Source organism: Amblyomma maculatum, chromosome 9 (assembly GCF_055883805.1).
Source record: "Amblyomma maculatum isolate TAMU_Amacu chromosome 9, ASM5588380v1, whole genome shotgun sequence".
Lineage (NCBI taxonomy): Eukaryota > Metazoa > Arthropoda > Arachnida > Ixodida > Ixodidae > Amblyomma > Amblyomma maculatum.
The window spans coordinates 23,763,249-23,788,576 of record NC_139352.1 but is presented as its reverse complement, the minus strand read 5'-3'; the positions used below and the strand labels follow the sequence as shown (position 1 = coordinate 23,788,576).

At 42.9% G+C, this 25,328-nt stretch overlaps 1 protein-coding gene across 1 annotated transcript in view; it reads left to right on the top strand.

The window, feature by feature from the left end:
* Nucleotides 1-25,328, top strand: part of LOC146178596 (uncharacterized) — a 148,685-nt gene that overhangs the window by 93,780 nt on the left and 29,577 nt on the right. The window contains exon 4 of the mRNA XM_084580005.1: nt 838-998. Coding sequence (XP_084436131.1) covers nt 838-998 — 161 coding nt within the window. The remainder of the gene's footprint in view (nt 1-837; nt 999-25,328) is intronic.

Genomic DNA, 25,328 nt, shown 5'->3' with positions numbered 1-25,328 from the left:
CATCAGTTCAGTTCAGTCGTTCAGTCGTGTCCGACTCTTCGTGACCCTATGAACCATGCCACGCCACGCTTTCCGGTCTCTCACTATCTTCCTAACACAAGCATATATGTAGCGCAAAGATGCACTTGAGACTATTTAAGAGCGATAACGCGGTAGCCCCTGGGGCTGATTCTACTCTGGTGTTTATTTGCCTGAACCCCGCTGAACGCACCGAGCTTTTTCGGTGCCGGATTTGAGGTGAGCAGCTCCAGTCGATGGCTATGGCGCGCAGTCGTTGCTTTGCTTGGTCTTCATAGCTGGCGGCAGATGGCGTGCGCCATGCGTCCTCATGGAAACCAGATTGCAACCGCCGTCGTTGCGCCCCTACGTTGCCATGGAGAGCGCGAGAACGCTAGACAGGGACTAAGATATTTCACACGTGCCCGGTGGGGCGTATAGTTGGTTAAAATGCTTGTCTGTTTATAGGAGGGCTCGGCGCTTCATTCGCAATATGAGGATGATTTTTGAAAACATTACCAGAACGTCATACGTTGGTGGGTGATGGCGTCATTTGATTGACGACTTGAGTGTGACACTTTCTGCATACGGACGCACGCACGGAGTAAACTCATGAGCCTATAAATGCTTTCGCCTTAATAGGGCAGAAGAAAGAATATTCATTCATGTAACATTTAACCACAAAACGGTGGCATCCTTGGTTGTTGTACCATGCTCAAGTGTTTCAAAGTTTGAGGAATGCATCTAGACTATCAAACCAGCATGACTCGTAGCGTGGATGTAGAAAGTTGTCCACTTTATATTTTAGGCTTTAAGGAACGTTATTCTGCGCTCTTATAGGTATCTCGCCTTGGACGGCATCACAGGAGAGGTGACGTTGAATCGCAGTCTAGCGGACGTCGCCGACACCACGATCGCCTTCACCGTCATCTCCGAAGACGGAGGGTCGCCCAAGAAAGAAGCTAGAGCAAGAGTCGAAATCCTTGTCAAAACCATTTCGGGTGAGTAGGCACGTTCGTGGACGATCATGGGTTTTCCTGTTTACGCGATGAAATTTGAACATTGGTCGAAATTTACCTCGATCACGTGAAAGTTAATGCAAGTAATAAATACGATAGTATGCAACGAAGCGATAGTGAGCACGTTTTTTCACACAGCACATCTTATACTTTGCGACATGCTGATAATGTTTTGCATTGCGGTATCTTTTACGAAAACTTAGTTCAATATAGTGCGCGTCGTTAAGGTTGTTTAATTAGGCATTTACCGGCAACATGTGTCCAGATGCTTACCATCTATTTTCGTTTAGATCAGTCTCTATAATAAGAGCGATTAATTGTATCAGCGATTTGAATTTCAACTGGAAACTGAACGAAAACAACACTAATAGAAAACAACTGGAAGCGGTTATTGCATTCATTTTGGAGCAATCAAACTTTCGTACTAAACACTCAAGATGCTTCTTCAATAGCCATTATAAAGAAAAAAATAAAATGCTACCACAGGAAAGATATAGTGATACGGCAGAACATATATACCTTGATTTCAACCTCTAGCTTAATGCATGGACACGTTGCATACTAATCATTCCACTGCCTGCGTAGTATCGCACAAATACCTGTGCACATTCCTGTACGCATCCTTGCACGCATGAAGTAAAGCGTTAATCGGAAGTCCTCAGGTCAACTGTTTTGCTTTCTAACCGTATTACGCGCAATGAACAAAAGTATAGCACAACAGGTTCGGCTCAACGTACATGAGGTGTAGAGCGGAGGGAAGGAAATAGCTGCTCGTGCCATAGGGCCGAAAATCAAGCAACGTAGAGTTAAGAGTGTTTCCCGGTGCTGTGATGGGCTCAAACACTAATGCACATTTGGTTAATCATGATACACAACCTTCATGTTTGAGCAACAAAGACGGACACACGTTAGCAATCTGGCCATTCGTGGTAATGTACATAAACCAGGCCACTAAGCAGGACCCTGTAATGCAATAAAGGATGCAGTAATTCTCGTATCAGTTCACTGTTCATTGGAATTGAGCCCGTTATACTCAGTGGCACGGGCAGAGGCATTTTATTTTTTATTACTTTTGGGCAACCTCACCATAGTATATGTCCATATGAATTATGCACATGTATGGCGCACACCCATAATTGAGGAAACTACTTCTACTTCTGCGCTGCAATGTAACGTTTCATGCTGAATATCTTGTCTTTTGACTTCTTAAGCATGGCTAATGGCCGAACCATGCAGCATCCAGGCTGATAAAGAGAGAGAGTACAAAAAGAACACTGCACCTCGCATACTTGTATAGCAAAGCAAATACTCCTGTCCCTTTTGCAGTTAGGCCATTAACGGCTGTGAACATCAAAGCAGCGAGTAACGTACGTGCTCCGTAAATGCGGGGCCACGGCTGACCACCTTATCTTTGCGCAAGCAAGATATAAGAAAACTCTATGGAGAGCAACCTTTCTTGCGATCTTTAAGGGAAGTCAGGTGGAATGATTCCGCCCTTCTGCTATACGTAAGCACAACTCAAGCTGCGTGACGGAAATAGCAGCACCGATATGAACTAAAGCTTCAAGTACGTTGCCTTCAATTATTACAGTGAGCATATCTTCCATGGGGGCAGCAGAGCAATGAGAGAGACGTTGGGCGGTGCAGTTCGTTTCACTGAGGCAATGCAGAGCCTTTGGAGCCTAAACCGCAACAAGTTTTGGATTCAGTGCAAACAAGAGTAAAGCTGTACTACAGCATGTAATTACTTGGGGCCTGCACAGACGTACATATTTCGGTATTGCGTCTGACATATCCAGGTCTGCTAGCTCGCATTTGGCACTGCTATCTACGATTCAAACATGGTGCGTGATGAACATCGACTTCTATCGGCTTCACCTTGCATCTCCCCGCAGTCCTAAATGGCGGCAATACAGAGCAGAAATACTCACCAGCTCCCGTGCTCCCGCGACAGAAAACGACTCAGAGAGATTGCGCCAGAACAAGCACTGTACAGAAGCTCGCTGTACACAATGAAAACCTTTTCTCTTTTTTTTTTTTTTTTGTTGCAGTTGGGCGGAAAATGGGCAGACGAAACACGCCTTTCATTTGAGGCATCGGAATAGAATAATTGATTCGGCACCACCCAGTCATGTGCAGGCCGGCCAGGTTAGCTTACATTTAGAGCTACTGGCCTCCGGACATGCCGCGGTCCCAGTTTCACTGTCGAATGATGACGAGTTTACTTCAAATGCGAAGCCTCTAAAGAATTATGTATTTCGCTGTAGATCTATTACTCAGCTGAGGTAAATCATAAGGAAAAAGTGTTCTCTCTGGTAACACCTACTACATCAGTCGTAAGATGTTAACCTAAATGTACCTGTCCACATTGAACATAATACGGTAGAATGGAGGTCTATGCAAGAACTAGCTTTCTTCTATAACTTGTTTTTCAATTGTTTATTAGAGCCGTCCTTCTTGATTACGCCATGTACGCTGGTTCGTTAAATAATATGTATTTATTAAATTACTCACTGTTTCTAATTCATTTTTAATTTCTAATTAATTTCTAATAATTTCTAATTAATTCATTGTTAGCGCCTATTCATCGAGAAAATGATTGGAATGTGCTAGGCGAAGGAGTGATAATGGGGTAAGTTCCGTAATAACAGCATTTTCGAATCAAAGGCTCTATACAACTGTAAAACGTGACAATGCGTGAATAAAATTCATCGATAATATTTTTTTTTGCACAACGAACAGAAGCAGTGCAGGTAGACTCGAAGGCCCGACAAGAAGAACATTTTAGAAGTTATTTCAGTCATTTGGCATTTCATCTCGCTCTCCCGCTATCTTTCCTTCAGGTTGCCTCTGCGCGCACTATACTTCGTTGCCACTCTTAAGAACACGGTGTTCTTACTGCTACCTTCTAGTATTAGCGAAAATTTCCCGGCTCCGACCTTTTGGCACCACTATGCAAAGCGCTATAAACACTGCATTTGCGATGTTTGCACAACACTTGAGGCTACTTTTAAGCCCTAGCTCCACCGTGTCCTTGTTTACTGATCGGGCCAAGCACGTGTGAGGGGATACTATTGAATTATCCGCCCTACCTCCCACATCGTTATTCCCGCACTTTTTGAACTATGGGCAGATATGATATGGTACATAACAAATCATGCAGATGCAAAAATACCTAATCAAAAGGTATGCCGTCTTCAGATCGGTTCGCTTTCTAAAATATACTCTGAAAGACATGACTTCTTTGTATAGCGTTGAATGCTTTCAAGCATGTTTAGGCCGCTTCTAGCGACTCGTTCCAGCTAATAGCCCCTCTCTTTTGGTTGAAAACTTAGCAATTAGTTAACGTCACTGCTGGCAGGTAGCGCACAGAGCCTCAAAGCTTCATTCAATTTCTATATCGTGATTTTACAAATTTTAGGCCGTTGGATATCCGGATGAGAATTGTATCAATTGGTATAGCACGTTGTTCTACACGTGAGGAGGCGGGTTCCTGTTGTAAGATGACGAGAGGACGTCTCTTTATGTAAGCGGCTTTACGTAAAATGGTGCAGGAAATTGAATTCGCTTCGAGTTATTGATCCGCCTCCTGTGAGTATCCCTGAGATTCTCTATCGTGAGTCGGGCCGTCAGTGTGCCTAGCGGAGTGGAGTGGAGTGAATTGAATTAAGCGCAAATTGGCCGGTGTTCTCGAGTTGCGTGTCGAAAAATGCCGAGGGCATTCAAGAGGCTTTGTGAGGAGCCGGACCTGCCAGATTTTGGATTTATGACGTTGGCTGTGCATCAAAATCCATTTCTCCACCTTATCTAGCCAGTTCCTTCAATCTGGGCGCTTCTGCTTTAATGTTTTTTTAACTCATATCGACGTAATAGATTTGCCCTTGGGTTCATTCTGCCATGAAGCTTTCAGGCTGACCGAAATTGCATTATGCCATTGGATAGAGAATCTTCTCTAGGACAGTTCCGTATAAGGGTCATCCAATATACTTTGATGCTGATTCCTAAGCCTCTGCACAAACTACTGCAATGCTCTATAGGCTGCCTTTGCTAAATTTTGATTAAACAGAACGGCTGTCTGTGTGATGATCTATCCCTTTATTCCTACAAAAATGGCACAAGGCAGCGCAAAAAACTCATCAGCGTTGCCTTCTGCAGGGCACGGAAATAGACATTGGAGAATCGTAGAACTTGCATTCAGATTAATGATTATTCTCTGCAAATAAAAATCATAAACAATCTTTTACGGAGACCTTTTGTATTCTAATGTCTTCAGTTGAATTTCTCCAGCCACTACATTAAACGTATCTAAACTCGATTCTCTGATTAGTTTAATACTCGGGCGTACCTCAGCACCCCGTGACTTGAAGTATTCAAAAAGATAGAAGGGGTCTGCAAGAAATATCATCATCATCATCATCATCAGCCTGATTATACCCACTGCAGGGCGAAGGCCTCTCCCATATTTCTCCACTTAACCCGGTTCTGTGCTAGCTGCATCCACTTGACACCTGCGAACTTCTTATCTCATCTGCCCACCTAACTTTCTGCCGCACCCTGCTACGCTTTCCTTCCCTTGGAATCCAGTTTGTTACCCTCAGCGACCACCGGTTATCCTCTCTTCGCACTACATGTCCTGCCCATGTCCATTTCTTCTTCTTAATTTCTACTAGAATGTCGGTAACTTGAGTTATTTCTCTGACCCACTCTGCACGCTTTCTATCTCTTAATGTTATCCCTACCATTTTTCGTTCCATAGCCCTCTGGGTTGTCCTCAACTTAAATAGGACTCTCTTGGTTAGCCTCCACGTTTCAGCCCTATAGGTGAGTACAGGCAAGATGTAACTGTTGTGTACTTTCCTCTTGAGCGATACCGGTAAGCTGCTAGTCATAATCTGCGAGTGCTTGCCAAATGCGCTCCATCCCAATCGTATTCTTCTTGTTATTTCCTTTTCGTGGTCCGGATCTGCGGTTACTACCTGTCCTAAGTAGACATATTCGCCTACTACTTCCAGTATTTCGCTACCTAATGTAAACTGCTGTTCCTTCCCGAGGCTGTTGAACATTACCTTAGTCTTCTGCATATTGATTTTCAAGCCTACCTTTCTACTTTTCCTGTCTAGGTCATCAATCATTATTTGCAGTTCATCCCCCGAATTGCTTAGCAAGGCAATGTCATCAGCAAATCGCAGATTACTGAGGTATTCTCCATCTACCCTTATCCCTAACTGCTCCCATACCAAGTCTCTGAATACTTCTTCTAAACAAGCTGTGAATAGTACTGGGGAGATTGTGTCTATTTGCCTAACACCTTTCTTTATGGGAATTTTGTTACTTGCTTTATGCAGAACTATGGTTGCTGTGTAGCCACTATATATATCTTCCAGCACTTTCACGTACGGCTCGTCTACCCCCTGATTTCGCAATGCCTGCATCACCGCCGAGGTTTCAACTGAGTCAAATGCTTTTTCGTAATCAATGAATGCTATGTATAAGGGCTGGTTATATTCCGAGCATTTTTCTATCACCTGATTGATGGTATAGATATGATCGATAGTAGAGTACCGTTTCCGAAACCCTGCTTGATCCTTTGCTTGATTGCAGTCTAAGGTTGTCCTGATTCTATTAGCGATTACCTTAGTAGATACCTTATACGTAACAGACAGTAAGCTGATTGGTCTGTAATTTTTAAGGTCCTTAGAGTCCCCTTTCTTGTGAATGAGGATAATGTTTGCATTCTTCCATGGTTCCGGTACCGTCGATGACACCAGGCACTGCGTATACAGGGTGGCCAGTTTTTCTAGCACGATATCCCCCCCGTCCTTCAGCAAATCTGTAGTTATCTGATCCTCTCCAGCTGATTTCCCCCTTTTCATAGTTTCTAGTGCTTTCTTGACCTCGTCCTTCGTCACTGGTGGAACGTCTGAATGTTTTTCCCTACCGCCAATCTCATTACGGTCCTGACTACTTTGGCTACTGTAGAGATATGTATGGAACTCCTCGGCTACTTTCACTATCTTTTCCATATTAGTGATGACGTTGCCCGCCTTGTCCCTTATTGCATACATCTGGTTTTTGCCTATGCCCAATTTCTTCTTTACCGCTTTAAGGCTTCCCCCGTTCTTTACAGCATGCTCAATTTTCTCCATGTTATACTTCCTTATATCGGCCACCTTGCGCTTATTGATTAGCTTTGATATCTCGGCCAATTCGATCTGTTCTGTTGGATTGGAAGCTTTCATACTGTGGCGTTTCTTAATCAAATCTTTCGTCTCCTTAGACAGCTTGCCGGTATCCTCTCTAACTATCCTACCGCCTACTTCTACCGCGCACTCAGTAATGAATATAGTTTAGCAAGAAATATAGTTCTGACTAAAAAAAAATGCAGTGTCACAAGCGTATCGCTAAACGCTTCGTGTGTTGCCTGCTGGTCTCTAGAAACAGGACGCACAGGAGAATATTATTTCAAACAGAGGTATCGTATAACTGTTTTGGTTTGGTTTGTGAGATTTAACATCCCAAAGCGACTCAGGCTATGAGAGACGCCGTAGTAGAGGACTCCGGAAATTTCGACCACCTGGGGTTCTTTAACGTGCACTGACATCGCACTGCATACGGGCGCCTTGCTTTTCGCCTCCATCGAAAAGCGGCCACCGAGACCGGGATGTGATCCCGCGTCCTTGCGAACAGTAGTCGAGCGCCGTAACCACTGCGCTACCCCGGCGGGGTTGTACCGTAAAACTGGTACGGTTTAAAAATAAAGGGTGGGGACGGGTGTTATACAAACACTATTCGTAACACATGGAATCTGGTGCTCTTTTAAGTAAAACAGTCATGATAAGCGCTCTTCCCCCCCCCCCCCCCCCCCCACCCCTTTTTCCCTGGCCATTGCCAAGCGGTACACTGAAAATGGCTTTGTGTGGATTGTATTGCTAAAATGAATACATCCTCCCCCTCTCACTACCAACCACTCTCCTCAAAATGGCTTTGTACAGATTGGATGGTAAAATGAATACAATCTCAATACTGACCTACAACAGGGAGCCAGTAAATAACATGATGCTTAGAGCGTTCAGTTGCACTTAAGGTTCCTCATGTTACCGCTCCCCCGCCGCTCCGTAGTAACTTGTAAGAGAGGGCGCGCGCATAAAGGTACCCTAGGTCGCATTAGACTTACTATAATATAGTAACTCTAGGTCGTACGTATTGTTAGCGCCCCCTGTACATTTATCGCGCGGAAATGATGGGTTTTTTTTCCCTCTCTTATTCTCTTTGTGAGATGCCGCGAAGAGATCCCCATTTATATTTCTCGACTTTTGCTATCTGAAAATGGCCGTGAAGCACTGCGCACCTTCCAAACTACCGAAGTACTGCGCTGCAGCTTCAATGCACAGAATGCGATGTGTGGAATATCACGCTTCCAAAGCAAATGGCAATAAAAATGACGTGAAGGGCTTTCACGCAACCGTCGGTAGAACGCGCGCGAGCTCCTGTGTGATTGGCATACAAAGGGTGGAAGCAAAAAAGGACCACTAGGTGGCGAGAACTTCGCGTGCAAGCCGGCATAAGTGCTGCTGGAGTGTTGAAGCTGCAAGAACGGCGAAAGGTCATAAACAAAGGGAGAGCGCCGTGAGATGGTGGCGACGGGGACGAGCTGTGTGGAGGGAGAGCGTCAAGTAATAGTGCAACGAGAAACAAAGGTGGCGCAGCATGTTGATGGGGAAAGCGTGGGTTCGGGGCCCAAACTTTCGGGCTCGACTAGTATCCAGGCTTTGTTTGCTGAATCGACCGTTGCTGAGTAGACAGTATTTCATTTGTTCTCAGCACCAGGCCGTGTTTATCGAAGTTAGGGCTTTCTTCCACTCTTTTGTCTGTTGCATAGCGTCGCCACGCCACTCTCGTCGCCTGGAGTGGCATTTTTCGCCAACTCCACGAGCCTTGTTTTCCGAAGAGAGTAAGGGTGGAAAAAATTATAAAGACTGAAGCGCAGCTTTCACGGCAACCACGACGGCTGTCAATGCCCCGTCCATGTGCATGGAAATACACTTGTGCTATTTCCGAACACGTGCATGAGTGGCACAATTAGAAACAAGTAGAGTTTAAACTAATGTAAATACTAACACCATCGCATGCAGAAATTCCCAAACGAGTAAAGCTAAAAACAAGTATGGAAAACACGATCAAAACATGAATGTACAGCATCATGCTTGTCAGATAGATTGATTGGAGCAGGGAGAGATGTTATAACTGATCTGTATGTGGTCCCGGGCTGACTTCCACTACATTTGTGTTTAAGAAGAGGGCTTTGTCGGGCTAGTTGATTCATGTTGAACGGTAGGAAGAAACAGCTCAAACGGACGGGATGTGTAGAAAGGCGAGACAGACACATGAGCTGACTAATATGAGCTGACTTAGTTGTTAGTCAGCTCATGTGTCTGTCTCGCCTTTCTATACGTCCAGTCCGTTTGAGCTGTTTCTTCCTACCGTCCATTTGCGTTTCTTTATTTCATGTTCAAGAGGACCAATAAAAATGAAGGAAAAACAAGTGGGGTAGACAAGGTGGGTTATGAGTACTGTGTAGACACAAAACAAGCTCAAAACAAGTCATTGTTTTATTTTCCTTAGACGAGGATGTTGTCGCACTAACTGTCTATTGGAACTCAAATCTCTTGCTCATTTATGTTATGACCAGGTACCAACGCCAAACTACAGGGAAGTAAAATAGACTGAACACTTCCCTTCAAACGCGTGCACATAGTACGGGTGTGTGTGTTGAAAAAACCTCTCCTGTGACACTATCGCACCGTTTTTTTCTCAGTTCACATTAATATAAGCGATCTTTAATCGCATGTAGGAATATTTGTATGGAAAAGCGACTTTAAATGCAACTCGATCCGATTAAGGACAGTGACTACACACACACATACATTTTGCATTCCTTAATATGGGAAATCAGATTCAATTGCATACTTTTAGGTAGGTACTTGCGGTCGTCAAGGGGTGCGGCCTAGCATGCTCAATAATCAGTCTAAGATATTCCACTATTAGCTAGCATAAAAATGCTGACTTGCTCACGGAAATGAAGTAAAATATTATCTTAGTAATGAAAACAAAATAACGCTTAGAATGGCTGAGTGCAAAGACGTCTACAAACACAAATAATATTGACGATTGGCCCAAACTGAGCTCTTGAGATTTCTTTGCGCAGGAAGCTGCGGTGCTGTTGTGTTTTATATTTTTCTAGACATTGTACCCACTGAACTTGCTACCATATAAGAAATGAAGGAATAATAAAATACAGCAGAAGCTGGAACTAGATAGAGGCAGGACATCACCGTCATGTCACAAGAGATGCGATCCAAGCCACCTAGAAGAACGAGAGAGAGGCGCTGTAAAAATAAAATATGTCGAAGTTCATCACCGCCTATCACCGATTTCACGGTGCCGATGCGCGGGCAGTTCACTCCCCTCCGATGTCAATACCAGGCGAAGAAAGGCGACTAGGCGAGGAACCATGACTGATGCTGCTCCTATCGACGACCCTCAATCGATTGCACCGGGACATGTGCACAGACGCAGTATGCCATCCTCACATCGGTGTTATTGTGCGCTTTCTATTAAAGGGTTACTTTGTTTTCATTTGAGAACACAGTGAACTTTTTAAGGTTTTTTTAGGCATTAGCAAAATAGTAATGTTTAATTGTTTTAGGACTTTGAACCTCCAAAAACATCGAACTGCTCTGCCACATCTTTTTCTACCAAGATCTGACGTAAAACTGCAGGTTAATACAAGCTACAACGAAGAGCAAAATGCTTTAAACGAGTGTTGAAAGAGTACCAAAAGTTTAATGGTTGTTTTTTAGAATGCGGACGTTTCTATGATAATAAATCATAGTATCATAACGTAACATTCCGGCCTTTGTTTCTAGCAATGTGAACATACGATGAAAGAAAAAGAAGCTTAGTTTTATTACTTCTCACTTCTATTTCCTGTCGTGATTTTGCCATTGTTGAAGCTTTGCCTTTTAAAAGTTCAGTGCTATTTTCCTTCAGCTGAGATCGTTGCACTGCTTTGTCGCCGCTGTTGCCAATTTTCCTAGCGATTTGTTCCTCTTGCCCGTGGGTGAAATGACGCGGAGCTATTACATCGATAATAAAGAAAGAATTAATTTCACATATTTCTTACTTGTTAATAAATGTAAAAAACTCTGAAACCTCTGTTGAATCTACACTGCAAAAATGCTAAACCCGGAGCGTTGCTGGGGTACACGATGTATAACGTTGGCTCTGTCACTGTCATTATCATCGCTAATATCCCCGTTGTCATTATTCCTAATTGCAGCGTCATTTCCAGCTCTACTATCATCCTCACGGTAGGCAAAGATAATTATGATGTGTGTTTCACTGTCTTGGTTGTGGCTCAGTTAGTTAAGGGGACAGGGTAGGTCCTATTCTTGCCATGCATGTTAGGCTATGTTCGTGACCCTTTTTTTCATGATCTGCTGGGGTTAGAACATTACCATTGGTGGCATTGTAATCAGAAATGTTAGGTAGTGTTGCTGAACTAGGATAATTTCTTTTTAAATGTTAGTTTTCTTCTTATCTTTTTTTTTTACTGGACCCACCAATTTTTAGAGCCATAACCTGCAGTAAATAGCCTGTAAATAAATCGTCTGCAATAATATTTATAATCCTAGTTCAGTAGACTATCTGTAATGTTTGCTCAATGTCTGGAAAATTTTATCTCCCTTGCGCCTGTAGTTTCTTAAAAAAAGGGTCAAATGCAGCAAAATTTGTTGTTTTGAGATAATAGGCTTTGAACTGGAAAAAAGAGCTTTATTGCAATATAGGACTATAGAAACAAATTCTCACGCATTTTTTAATAGCCACCAGCCTGGTAGTCTCCTCCATCATCAACACTTCTTTTCTGCGCTAGCTGCCTTTCTTTTCCGGGCCTCCTTAGTGACCAGTCGTGGCGCCCACTCCTGGGTTGTGTTGCGGAGAATTGGCGTCATTGGAGATCGACTTATGCCGGTTTCCGTAGAAGAGACGTTTTTTAAAGCACTTCTTTGGCTTTGTCATTGCATTACCGCTAAATAACCAGCAAAAAGGTATAAACAAACTCGTATGTCTGCGAAAACACGCCGAAACACGAGCAAAATGCCGCGCGTTGCGAGTAATCCAGCTGCGTCTTAGGATTCGTTTGGCAAAGTGAAGTATGCTAGCTAGGTTTTCACTGTTGCCAGATTAGTGACTGCCATTCCGCTAAACGTGACAAAAAATAGGCGCTGAAATTTTTTTTTTTTTTTAGCTTAGGAAAGGCACAGATCCCGAGCATGTGTCAAAGGGGGTGTGGCTGAATGCTGCCTAGGTTTCGAAAAATGTTGATTTTGAGGTAAATATTTCGCGTGTGCGCTAATGAAAGACTGGGCTATGTTAAGGAAAGAATAGAAATTTTAAATTATACTAAAACAAAAAATCGATTTTTTCGGAAATTTTGCCTACCCTGTTCCCATTGTTTCACAGTTTCGGTCGTGGCTCAGTTAGTTAAAGCGCTCGACTGGGGATCCGAGGCATGGAGGTGCTATTCCAGGTGCAGATAGCATTTGAATTAATAAATGACTAATTAATGAGCAGCTAATGTCATGACATCGTCACTACTAAATTACTGAGTTACGTCGATGATGTCATCACTTTGATTGCCGAGACTGCTGCTGACTAAATGTTTGAAATTTTCGCCTAACCGGATGTGGCCTCGTATTAGCTATAGTATGACGGAAGTGTGTGACAGAATAGTGGTCGACATTATGAGCCGTTAAAGGCTTTCGCCTTAAAACTGCGACAAGTGAACCATATATAGTCAAGTACTACTTGAGGCTATGTCAGCTTGGTTTGGTTTTCCTTCCTTCCTTCCTTCCTTCCTTCCTTCCTTCCTTCCTTCCTTCCTTCCTTCCTTATTTCCTTATTTCCTTCCTTCCTTCCTTCCATCCTTCCTTATTTCCTTATTTCCTTCCTTCCTTCCTTCCTTCCATCCTTCCTTATTTCCTTATTTCCTTCCTTCCTTCCTTCCTTCCTTCCTTCCTTCCTTCCTTCCTTCCTTCCTTCCTTCCTTCCTTCCTTCCTTCCTTCCTTCCTTCCTTCCTTCCTTCCTTCCTTCCTTCCTTCCTTCCTTCCTTCCTTCCTTCCTTCCTTCCTTCCTTCCTTCCTTCCTTCCTTCCTTCCTTCCTTCCTTCCTTCCTTCCTTCCTTCCTTCCTTCCTTCCTTCCTTCCTTCCTTCCTTCCTTCCTTCCTTCCTTCCTTCCTTCCTTCCTGTCCTATTCGTTTCTTTTAAAGCGCGGACCATAATTGCCTTGCGCGCTTGTCTACAAAATCCTATTATGTCTTGTTTTGAATGCGGCTCACTTCTTTCATTTCCTTAGTCGATGCTGTCTGTACAGAACAGCTTAACAAAATTTTCCCCTCAATCCCTCTTGTCCACAAAGTTCATTCAAAAAACTGTGTCCACCAAAGTGAAGCTTGCAGTTCTTGGCCGCGGCTCCTGTCGATTTGAAATCGCTGGGTTTCTCCAAACTGGTTTTTCCTTTCACTCTCGAGGCTTCTCTTACGTATTTGGAGCTGTCTCACCTCTGTTGTGTCGTGGCGTGTCTAGTCATGCCCCTCATTTTTTTCTTCGTCTATTCTTTTTGCCCTTATGCAATCGCATCTTCCTTAAAGCCAAAATAGAATGACAGAACTAACATCAACCAAACAGATAAACAGCGGCATCCTGACAGCGCATCGAATGGGGACACACGGTGGTGGACAGCTTTTATTCCCCACTCCGACAACGAGCTGTTGTCGCTGTCTGGGGCCCTGTGAACATCAAAGGCGTCTCGGAAACATCTTCCAGGGTTCCTTCCACTTAAGTACTTCTTTACATGCTCACATGCTTATTTGTCTTGTGTGTTTTTTGTGTGCATCGACCATTCCATCAAGTTTATAGGTTTCCTTTTCTCCGCCTCTCTCTTTCTTTCTCTCTATCTCTGTTTTATTTTTCCACTGCAGCGAGCTCAGCCTAGCTAAGCCAAGTCTGGTTGTTCTGTCTACCGCTTTCTGCATTCTGGCTATTTTTGTTTAATGCTTACCTTCCTATTACATCCTATCGTTTTCTTTTTGCTTTCTACCGTGTCCATTTCACCGCAACAATTTTTCTTCGGGTATTCTCTCTCTCCTAGTGCACTCCTAGTGCTGTCCCATAACCTCTTCCTCCGGGCTCCTCCCTCCTTCTGGTGTCGATACAAAGCATTGAAGCTGCTTTCTCGATTTTATTGGTTGACTGCCACTTGACCCGGTTTCTTACGCTCCTTTCTTCGCCTTCATCGTTAGTGTCCTCCACGGTACACTTCCTTTCGTTGCCTGTTGTATTCGATCGTGCTTGGTTGCTTGATAATTTAACAAAACTTCTGTTTGGGCTAGATGGTGCGTTTCCTCTCTTGTGGGCGTGCTCTTGTATGCTTGAATTCATTTCAAAATTGCTGTCTTCCTCTCTTTCTTTCTTTCCTTCTTTCTTTCTTTCTTCTTCTTTATTTATGTATTTCCTTTCTTTGTTTCTTCCTTCCTTCCTTCCTTCCTTCCTTCCTTCCTTCCTTCCTTCCTTCCTTCCTTCCTTCCTTCCTTCCTTCCTTCCTTCCTTCCTTCCTTCCTTCCTTCCTTCCTTCCTTCCTTCCTTCCTTCCTTCCTTCCTTCCTTCCTTCCTTCCTTCCTTCCTTCCTTCCTTCCTTCCTTCCTTCCTTCCTTCCTTCCTTCCTTCCTTCCTTCCTTCCTTCCTTCCTTCATTCCTTCCTTCCTTCCTTCCTTCCTTCCTTCCTTCCTTCCTTCCTTCCTTCCTTCTTCTATTTCTTTCTCTCTTCCTTCCTTCTTTTCTTCCTTTCTCTCTTTCTTTATTTCTTTCTTTCTTCTTTGCTCAGTCCTAAATGAGTACTGCACCTAAGCAAACATAATTACACCTCTGGAACTCTTTTATATTTTAGGCTATTGTTGGATTTCGCAATATACTGCAGCTCGCACGTTTGTAGTAATGGAGGCGAAGCTTTCGATGCGCTGAAAAAGAAAGTTGCCTTAGGCATATTTCCTGCGCTACCAACGAGCAGTGAAAACTGCCGCAAAGAACAGTTGTAATGATATTACGGAATATTGTAAGCATCTCCTAGGAACGTTAAGACCAAAATTGTCATGTCTGTGACGGGAAGCAAACGTCTGCTTCGGATGTCTGTTCCGAACTCACAGCGAGTAATAATCACAAGAAAAATCCAATATGGTGGGTTTCTAAACAAACGTGAGTCAACGGTAGAATAACATAAGATAATTTCGGGAACATATTGATAGCACTGATGTAAGCTTCTGAAGTGCAGCAACAATATGAACCGCAGCTTGGTTTTGCTGGCAGCTTACCTAGAGCTTCTCGTTAACAATATACTCATTACCGGGGAGGGGGGGGGGGGGGGTCGAAGTCTTGGGAATCGTTGCTCAGAAAAAAATATATTGTGGACGTCTGTGCGTATGTGGGAGTAGGGAGGAAGTTTTAACGATCGTCAAAAAGCGCCTTCTTCCTTCGATACGAATACTTTCTCCCAGCTGCTATTTGAAGAAAAGCAGAAGCGGAGTAAGGAAATAATTTCTGCAACTCGTAGAGACAATTTCCCTTTTTCTTTCATTCCATTTTATGGATTAAATTTTGCGTTCCTTTTGAGAACTACATTAAGAGTGGACTTAATCGGAAAACAATGAACACTTTTGGTAGCAGCAGAACATGAAGGCTTTAAAAGCATTCCACGTGGCATCTACTCCACTGTGAAATTTCTCGTAATGATATTAAACTTCTGAAAGTTGTGGCTTTTACATGTCGTTCATATTTAATTTGAGCAAGGCACAGATGGCTTGAGTCTCACTCTTCAGTCTCCTATAATGTAAAGCCATCAAGAAAGCCTGAATCTTTTGTCTTGTTTTTACGTCGTTGCGCCTGCCCCGCTTCCCCTCCCAGTCGGAAATAAACCTTGATGATACGTGCTTCATTTCTTTCTTTCTCTGCATTCTACCGTTGCGACCAAGAGCACTGCCACCTCTTTCTGCCTGAACTCTATCCAACAATTACCTTCGCATCTTCCCTTAATCTCTTTTTTGATCTCTTACCTTTTTCGACCTCGCCCCTCTTTCTTCCTATCGACATCATTCTTTGAAATTTTCTTTCGCATGATGAGATTTCCTAATCTAAGACATCGCCACCCGAAGAGCTACGGTAATGTGTCCTATTCTCCTCGTTCTTTGCAGCACTTTATCCCTTTTTGATTATCCGCTGACTTTCCGTCTCCCGTCTCATGCTTGTCTGCGCTCTTTCGGACGCATTTAGAAGAGGGCTGTAATGGATGCGCTTGCTAAGATTTCACTTCTACTTTCACCGCCCGGAGCTTGGTCTTATCAGTGTGCAATATAACTGCCACGTTGTTTTGTTACCATTCGTTCCTGCCTCTAAACATATCTTCCAGCGTGCGTGTGCGTAAAAATCAGACTTGATAAAATGGTCTAAAGGTGTCATTATTCTTTGTACTCGGAATTCCCTTCCTGGAAAGAAGAGAAGACTTCGCTTTTTGTCATCAGGAGAGTTTAGTTACAGAAAATATCCTTAGCACCATGTTGTTTTTTTTCTCTTCTGCTCTTCAACTATGTGGCCGATTTATAGAAGACATCGTTACGAGTTTTTAGGGCTGGATATTTCAAACCTAGAAAAGTCGTGAGCTGAACAGTAGACAGAAAGCGATGTGTAGCCTTTGTAGCAACAGGAACAGAGATCAAATAGTAAGCTTGTTTTGAAGAAGTGTCATTCCTTTTTCTGCTCTTGTTAAGGATCGTAAGATATGTCATCTCTGAAAAAAAAAAAGTACAGGGGCTCGCATAGATAAACGCACTCATTTACCATTGTTTTTGAAACATGCATGCCTACCGAAACGACAGTTTATTACCGTCACCAGGCAACAAACGCCGACAACAAAAGAAAAGGCCTTTGCTATTACTCCTAATAAACTTCGTTTTTCAGAGCCAGCTGCGTCCCCTTTATCGCTGCAATCCTCGCAGTATCTACGCCAGCGTAAAATTCTTCCCTCCCAAGCTACCTATAATCTCGCCAAAGAACCAGTTCTATTCGGGACCATGGGTTACATTTAATTCGTATTATTTATGTATTTACTTTATTATTCCTCAAACGTGCCTTACGGGCTTTACATGAGGGGTGGGGATATCAGGGCAAGAAATAAAATACAGTTTAAAATGATGGGCAATAATTTATATTGATGAACGAGCTTCCTGGATGGCGGACTTGAATAGCGGATGGTTGGGAATAGCGGCCACTTCAGACGGGAGGTCATTCCAGTCGTGTGCAGTCTTTAGGCAGAAGGATCGCTGTAATGTGGTTGCATGAACACGCTGAGTGTATATAGCATTCGAGTGGTTATGACTATGTCCAAAAATGCAATGCGAGTGTGGGATGATACATTGGCTACTAAGATATATTGATATAATTTATGAAATAAACATGGAAGGGTACCGTTACGACGGATGACTAGCGTGGGTACCCGGAGTCGTGATTTTAGTCCAGAGATGCTAGCATGATTACACATCCCCCCTTTTTTTTTTTCGAATGGGATAGCATTAACATGAGTTTGTTGCCTATACCTTCTTGTTTGTTCTAGTCTTGTAATATTGTCACGTTGGTAAAAAGGCGTGGCCGCTGAGCCGGTAACACAGAGAGCCCGGTGTTGGCGAAGTCCATGGGCGTACGGTCCGAGCGCGAGAGGGCAACTTCGTCGTCGTCGTCTGCCTCTCTGCCTTGTCTTCATCCCACTGGCATCATTAGCTCCCCCGGCGAGGAAGCATCAACCCGATGCTCGAGGCAGTTCACGAACTCACAAGGAGAGCGTCCTGGCGTGATAAGGTTTGAGTCGAACGACGTGGACCATCTCTGGTCGTGCGGCACGACTTGATCGTGGCGCCTCGTGATGAAGAGCTTCATAGTTGAGAGCGCCAACGCGGCGCAGAACTCGGTGAGGACCGAAGTAGTGACGCAAGAGCTTTTCGCTAAGTCCGCGTCGTCCAACTGGAGACCAGACCCCGACAAGATCACCTGTCTAATATTCAACCTCGCGGTGCCGCAGGTTGTAGCGTCGCCCATCCCGCACTTGCTGCTCACGGACTCGCAGCTTAGCGAGCTGGCGGGCTTCTTCGGACGTTGCAAAAAGTGCGCAACGTCATCATTGGGGTGGCCGTCGACATGGGATAGCATGGCGTCGAGTGTTGTGGTGACTTGGCGGCCATAAACAAAGCTAAATGGCGTCATATTGGTCGTTGCTTGGATGGCTGTGTTATATGCGAACGTTACGTAAGGTAAGACTGCATCCACGTTTTGTGTTGAACGTCCACATACGTTGAAAGCATGTCGGCAAGCGTTCTGTTTAAACTTTCGGTTAACCTGTTCGTCTAGGGATGGTAGGAAGTAGTCCTGCGGTGACTTGTGTGACTTAAGTCAAGAATGTGCTGCATAAGCTCAGCAGAAAAGGCAGTACCTCAGTCCGTGATCACAATCCGAGGAGCACCGTGGCGCAGGACGATTTGCAGTACAACAAATTTTGCAATTTCAGTAGCAGTTCTACTTGCAAGAGCCGCTGTCTCCGCGTAACGCGTCAGGTATTCGGTGGCGACTATTATCTACTTTTGTCCGGAGTTTGAGGTAAGGAATGGTACTAACAAATCCATCCCGATTTACTCCATCCCTAACAAATCCATCCCGAAAATGTACCTGCCATTTTCATTCTTTGTAGTTCGCTGCGTTGTGCTCAATTTATGATCAACCATCTTCAACCTATCCCCGTTTCTGCTCTCTTCATTAGCAGGAGACGATGCAGGTAGTACATTGATTGCTTTTGAAGAATAATGATTGTTTCTTCCTATAAGAATTTAGGCAAGTGCATCACATTTATTCTAAGCCAGTCCTTGCATGATAAGATAATTAGAAAGGGTAATTGCATGTCAAGTTATTTACGCTGTAATTTTTCACCAGGGTTTTCTTTAAAAACTCTTTTATTTGAAACACTCATTCGATCTAACAGTTTGGTTACTTCACTTGAAGTGGTAGAGAAATAGTCTACTCGTTTCATCTGCTTTTGTTATGATCGTACTGCCAGCATAATTTGTATGAAATTCGATCTCTCTTCTTTGTCATTAACATTCTGCTGCAAATGTTTTGTTTAAACGCTTTTCATTGGTTTTAGTACTACCCGATCCTCCATGATGAATTCAATGTTCTGCTACATAATATATCTGACTGTGGTGATCGTCGATTTAAATTTAGTATCAGCCCCTGCCTTTCTTTACTATTTTTTTACCTCGAACTTCAGAAGACTGGGGTCGTCTTTCTTTCTATCTTCATTTATGATAATGTCCTGTTCAAACTTCATTTAGCTAATATTCTATAATTAGAAGTTACCGTGCCTTACCATGAGTAGTTTATATTTAATTGGGCACTAATGATTTATATTTAATTATGCACTAATGATTTCAACTCCCCTCTGTAATGCTTCGTCTGGGAGGGCATATAAATAGAGTAATTAAATAGACAACTAAATGACTATATTCATGGCTTGAGAGTCCCTGCAATGCATTCCACCCTATTTATTTTTAGACAGTTTTCCTTATCATGAAGCAGACCTGTGATGGTTGCCTTCACCTTGACGAATTTTGTTTTGCAACTTCAAAGGCTTCGCTTCCTATCGTAAACAGTTTCTTAGCCCCGAAAATATCCGAGATTTCTGTAGATTTTGTCTTGTTATTTTTACTTTGCCTATCTCGTTCACGTACATATTTCGGAAGTCAGCCAGTTGGTTGTATAACAAGGCTATTTCATTTACAAGTCAGAAATTTCAGCTAATGTTTTTCATCAACATTTGTTCCAGATTTGCCCCCTGCTATTATCTTAAAACCCCATGCTAAACACGCTTTGAATAGTTCTGGGGTGATTTTTGCCATATTTGCTTTGTATCCTTCGTGATTGGTTTTCCTTTACTTTCTATGTGAAGAACGCTGCATTGCTATATTACCAAACAGCTAAAAGGACGGCACAAGTAAGACAACAGGACGACTGATGACCTGCAGCATTGTGCATAAAATTTCGTTGGAAGAAGCCGGAGAAACAAGAAGAACGGAAATCTGAGCTAGTTGGTGCATTGCAAGATCAAAAAACAGCGCGGCTACTTGGGACAAACAGAGAAGGGAGAATAACGGACAAGCGCTGACTAACAACTGAAGTTTATTCGAAAAAAGCACAGGTAATATACACTTTTTTTCTTCATGAACCAGGACGCATGCGCTCCCAAACAAGCATCAGTCTAATCATGGGAATCCAAATATACAATCTCAGTGTCATGCAGAAGCACCGATGGCGTGCTCACGCAACTATCCCCTTTTTTATGGATGTGATAGGCTTCCGATAACTCCCTGGTTAGTTGATCCTTATGCCTGTAGATTACATTAGTGTTGTTAAAAAGAGGTGTGCATAGTTTTTTATCAGGATATCTCTGATCATTATTTAAAGGGCAGTCCCTGTAGTGCAGGGCAAGGTTCGAAGATGGGGCATTTTTCAAAGATGCCTTATGTTGGCGTAGCCGGGTGTTGATACATAAGGCATCTTTGAAAAATGCCCCATCTTCGAACCTTGCCCTGCACTACAGGGACTGCCCTTTAAATAATGATCAGAGATATCCTGATAAAAAACTATGCACACCTCTTTTTAACAACACTAATGTAATCTACAGGCATAAGGATCAACTAACCAGGGAGTTATCGGAAGCCTATCACATCCATAAAAAAGGGGATAGTTGCGTGAGCACGCCATCGGTGCTTCTGCATGACACTGAGATTGTATATTTGGATTCCCATGATTAGACTGATGCTTGTTTGGGAGCGCATGCGTCCTGGTTCATGAAGAAAAAAAGTGTATATTACCTGTGCTTTTTTCGAATAAACTTCAGTTGTTAGTCAGCGCTTGTCCGTTATTCTCCCTTCTCTGTTTGTCCCAAGTAGCCGCGCTGTTTTTTGATCTTGAGAAACAAGAAATATGAAAGAGCCCTTGCCATTATATTTCTTTTGCGACCCTCGTGAAGTAATTTCTACGGAGCCAGTAAAGATGCTTTCAAATTTATTTACAGATGCCACTTTTTATCGGACACGCTCCCCTCTTTGTTAAATCGGTTGAAGCAAGGGTCATTCGACGTTTTTTGTAATTCAAATTCCGAGATAAGTTCCTTTTATCGTCTTTAGCTTTGTAAAGTGTCTCATCATCATCATCATCATCATCATCATCATCATCATCATCAGCCTGATTATATCCACTGCAGGGCGAAGGCCTCTCCCATATTTCTCCACTTAACCAGTGTGTAGTGTGTAAAGTGTGTAGTATATTTTTACTCTTTTCCGCAAGATTTGTTTTGGATGGCTACGGTTCAATCCATTTCGGGTACATTTTTCAATTTGTCTGTTTTTTTATTTTTATTTTTTTTTTTGTTTTTGACCTGTGAAACTCATGGACCACTGCTGTATGTGTATGTTTGCCGATTTTTAAGTGGGCAGGACCCGCGTCAAGCCGTTGTCAGGTGCTTTTTGTCCTGCCTCCTCCTCTCAAGAAAAAAAATGGACTTGAATTGAATTGTGCAGAATAAAGCTTTGTGTGCATTTTCGAACCTTCATTAAGCTTCATTGCAAGGGTATAATAAAGGTACTACTAACATCGAGCATTTTGACAGCGTGGAAATATTGCGTGAAATGCAAAAAGAAACGCGGAAGAAAAGCTGTTACTTGAGAGCCTATCACTTGAAATACCTGGGGCGAGAAACTGAGGTTATGACCGAGCTTTGCTTAACAATCGAATGCTTATCCGAAGCATTTCGATATGTTTCAGCGTTTTCTTTAACCCGCTAGGGCCTAAGATATGTGACTACAGTTTTGCCAATACCGTTCGGATAAAAAAAAATTAAACAATATTCGAGACTCACGCTTGTGTTCATAGTGCTCGGCGTCACTTTGCAATGAGCCATTGACAAAGTTGTGTCAAATTTGCAGGGAATAAATGTCTGCACACGTTCAGATTCTCTGTGTGCTGCTTGTTTCACCTCCTTCGCAAACTTCGTAAGAAATAAGTGAATGAAAAGACTGAATAACCATGCACCGCGAATGAACAAACTATAAATTTTGTGCTCTTCCAGAAAGCATGGAACCTTTCGATTCATGATCTACGCACTGCATGAAACTGAAAGACGATTACGTAAGATAATACGTTTTCATTTTCCTGTTTTATTTCCTCTTTTTAATGATCATTCGAAGCTGGCTCATTTCTCTCTGAAGCATCTAATCCACTCTTCATAGCATTTTCATGTTGGGTATGAAAATTTCCAGAAACACAGGCATCGAACCGGAAAGATCGTTTTCGGTGTCATTGTGGAAGAGAAAAACTACGCCTTCCCTTGAAATGAAGGATAACATCATCCATGACGGAAGAAAAAGAAGGTAAAAAACAAGCGGAGGCGGTGAAACAAACGGGGCCGACTTAAAGACAACACAGACACTTGTCGCCTAGCAACACACTTTGACACAGGATACGATTTGAAGATTTTCCAAACGTCTTTCAGCGTAAGCGGAAAGAGTGCCGCGCGAGGTGAGCTTCTGAAAAAAAGAAACAAAAAATGGTTGCTGAAGCTTCCACCAGATCGGAAGACCGATAACGAGGACAACAACAACAACAACGTAGGCACTCTATGTTGGCGAATACAAAGTCAGCAGAAGTGAGCCAGTGGAAAGCAAAGCACGTAGGGAAGCACAGACTTAAGACTGTGCAGGAAAGTACAGAAGGAGACGACGGGCTCCTGCGAGCTTTAGTATGGGACGCGCAATGCTCTGTTCTTTAAAGATACCCCACAACAGCAACAACATAAGACAGAGCACACAAAAACGAAGCAATGAATAAGCACTGCGAAGTGCACGCAGCGTATCGAACGTGCCACGCAGACGCGACTTTAAGCGGCGGCAGCATCCTCGTGCGATGGAGAAAAGAAAACGCGTCGGGCCCCGACTATTTCCCCAAGCCGAATCCGGCTTGTGTTTCACGCTTTTCCAGAGCAAAGATCGCTAAAATATGTTGTTTACAGAGGCAGGTTTGCGTCCTGTGCCATGGAAGGAGGTGCTCTTGCGTTCACTGAGCTAGGAAAACTGTCGCAGAAACGGTCGTGCGGCACTCTCTCTTTTATTATTGCTTCTCTTCGTCTTCCAAACTTTATCTTTGGTACTTTCCACAGTCGGAATCTCTCCTTATGGTCAGGAAGTATTTGGTTGCTTTTATTTCATATAATTTAGGTTTTGTCTCTTCCCCTTTTGACAAATTTCTTTCTTCACTAAAGCGGGCTTATCAATTTATTTTCCGTTGGGCTTCTCTTCTTTATCTATTGCTAGCTTCAAATCGCCCCTTAAAGCTGTCCGATTGATCGCTGAAATCCTCGGCTGTTCTCTGCACTTGATATCGACGTCTCCTTCGAACTGCACTGAGGTAGGAGAAATTTAGCCCAAGTGAAAGTGGCTTTCTTTTGTGTGTTCTTGATTCCCCATTAGTTGGTAGCCCAGCGAAATATTGAATATCTGTATCTGATATCGCAGTGCACGTAAAACATACGTTTTGTTCTTTTCTACGTGTGCTTCAAGACAATGATACAGCTAGCTCAATAGGCGAAGTGCGAAGAAAAGGTAATCGGTTACCTTTCCCAAAAACGGTACCTACAAATCTTCCTAAAGGGATGAACAATGTATTTACTTGAATGTGTTTTGTTTCTTGAATAGCTGAAATTATAAGTAGTGAACAAAATGAAATGAAGGAATTAAGGATAAAGCTTTCACATAGTAGCAAGAATGTTCTAGACGTATTAAGCTTTGCCAGCTCTCATCAGAAGGCTCAGGCCTCCGTAAACTGATCGGAACAGTCCAGATAATTCATAAAATTAGGGTAATCATTTCATATTTCAGATCAAAGCTTGTACAATTTGTTCTTTCATTCGGTTTTTAATGTATCAAACTCAAGTTTTCTTTCGGGATTAGTGAAGGACACCGAACATTTAAAAACCGTAAACGCACATATCTAACTTATTAAACCTCAATGGCCATGGTAATGGTGGTAATGGTTATGACCTTGGAGTCAAATCCTGTTACAGTATCAGGGCTCCAAGTCTAAAGTATTATTGATTGTAGTTATCATGTGCACGTCTGCGAGACAGAAAGACATTACTTGGTGCTCACGTAAACCTGGAGAGAATTTCACGCTGTCGAATACGGCAAAAAATACCAAACTAGCGTTATCTTAATTATATTCACTGCTGCTGTGAACTTCACGAGAAAAATGATACTGCTCAAGGCCTTCAGGTATTTCATGACACTGCCTTCTTTTTCGATTAAAACTTTTCAAACTCCAACTTACTCTCGGCCACACTGGTTAACGTTATCAATTCTTATTGTTGCTTGCTTATCGGGCCACTGAGTGTCCATTCGTGGCACTGCACTGCCTTTTATGTTTTCTTTGTCTTTCATATCCAGGGGAACAGTAAGAAACTAGTTTACTTATTAATCCCCGCCACATCTATTCTGTGTCCGAAAGAAATGACTGTCCATTTTATTTCTTAGCCGATCCAAGCTCAGTTTCTAGCCTCATTTCAATATCTACAGCTAGCTTACGGAAGTTTACTCTATAGGCTATTTCCATGAAAATATCTTGGTTATTGCTGCTAAAATATCTTTGCGTGTCATCGTTTCCTGCAAACTAAATGCTGCAATGAACTTTGGTTAATGTATTTACTGCTTCAAACGAGTTCTTCTATGACAAAAAATAGCCAAGGTAAAATTTAGATGCAAATTATAACTCAGTTATGCTCTGTTTGAAACAGCAGTGTATTAGATATTACACAATACCAACAACGCCCAAGATAGTACAGTGCGGGCTTTGAGTTTCAATTTTAGAACCGCTTGCCCCATTGAAAGCAGAACAAGGTCAAACACGCAGCGCAAAGCTTATCAGAGTGTCGCTTGTTTACCCATCAATCATTCCATGAGAATCGGCTTCTCCTAATCTGTTACTGAATAATGCGCCCGACTGAACCGTTCACGTATTATTCTTCTTACGATAACGCATGTACGACCGTTTTCTCCTTTCTAAAAAGAAATATTTTTTTTTTGCAGTGTGCCATTTAGAACATAACAGTCGAC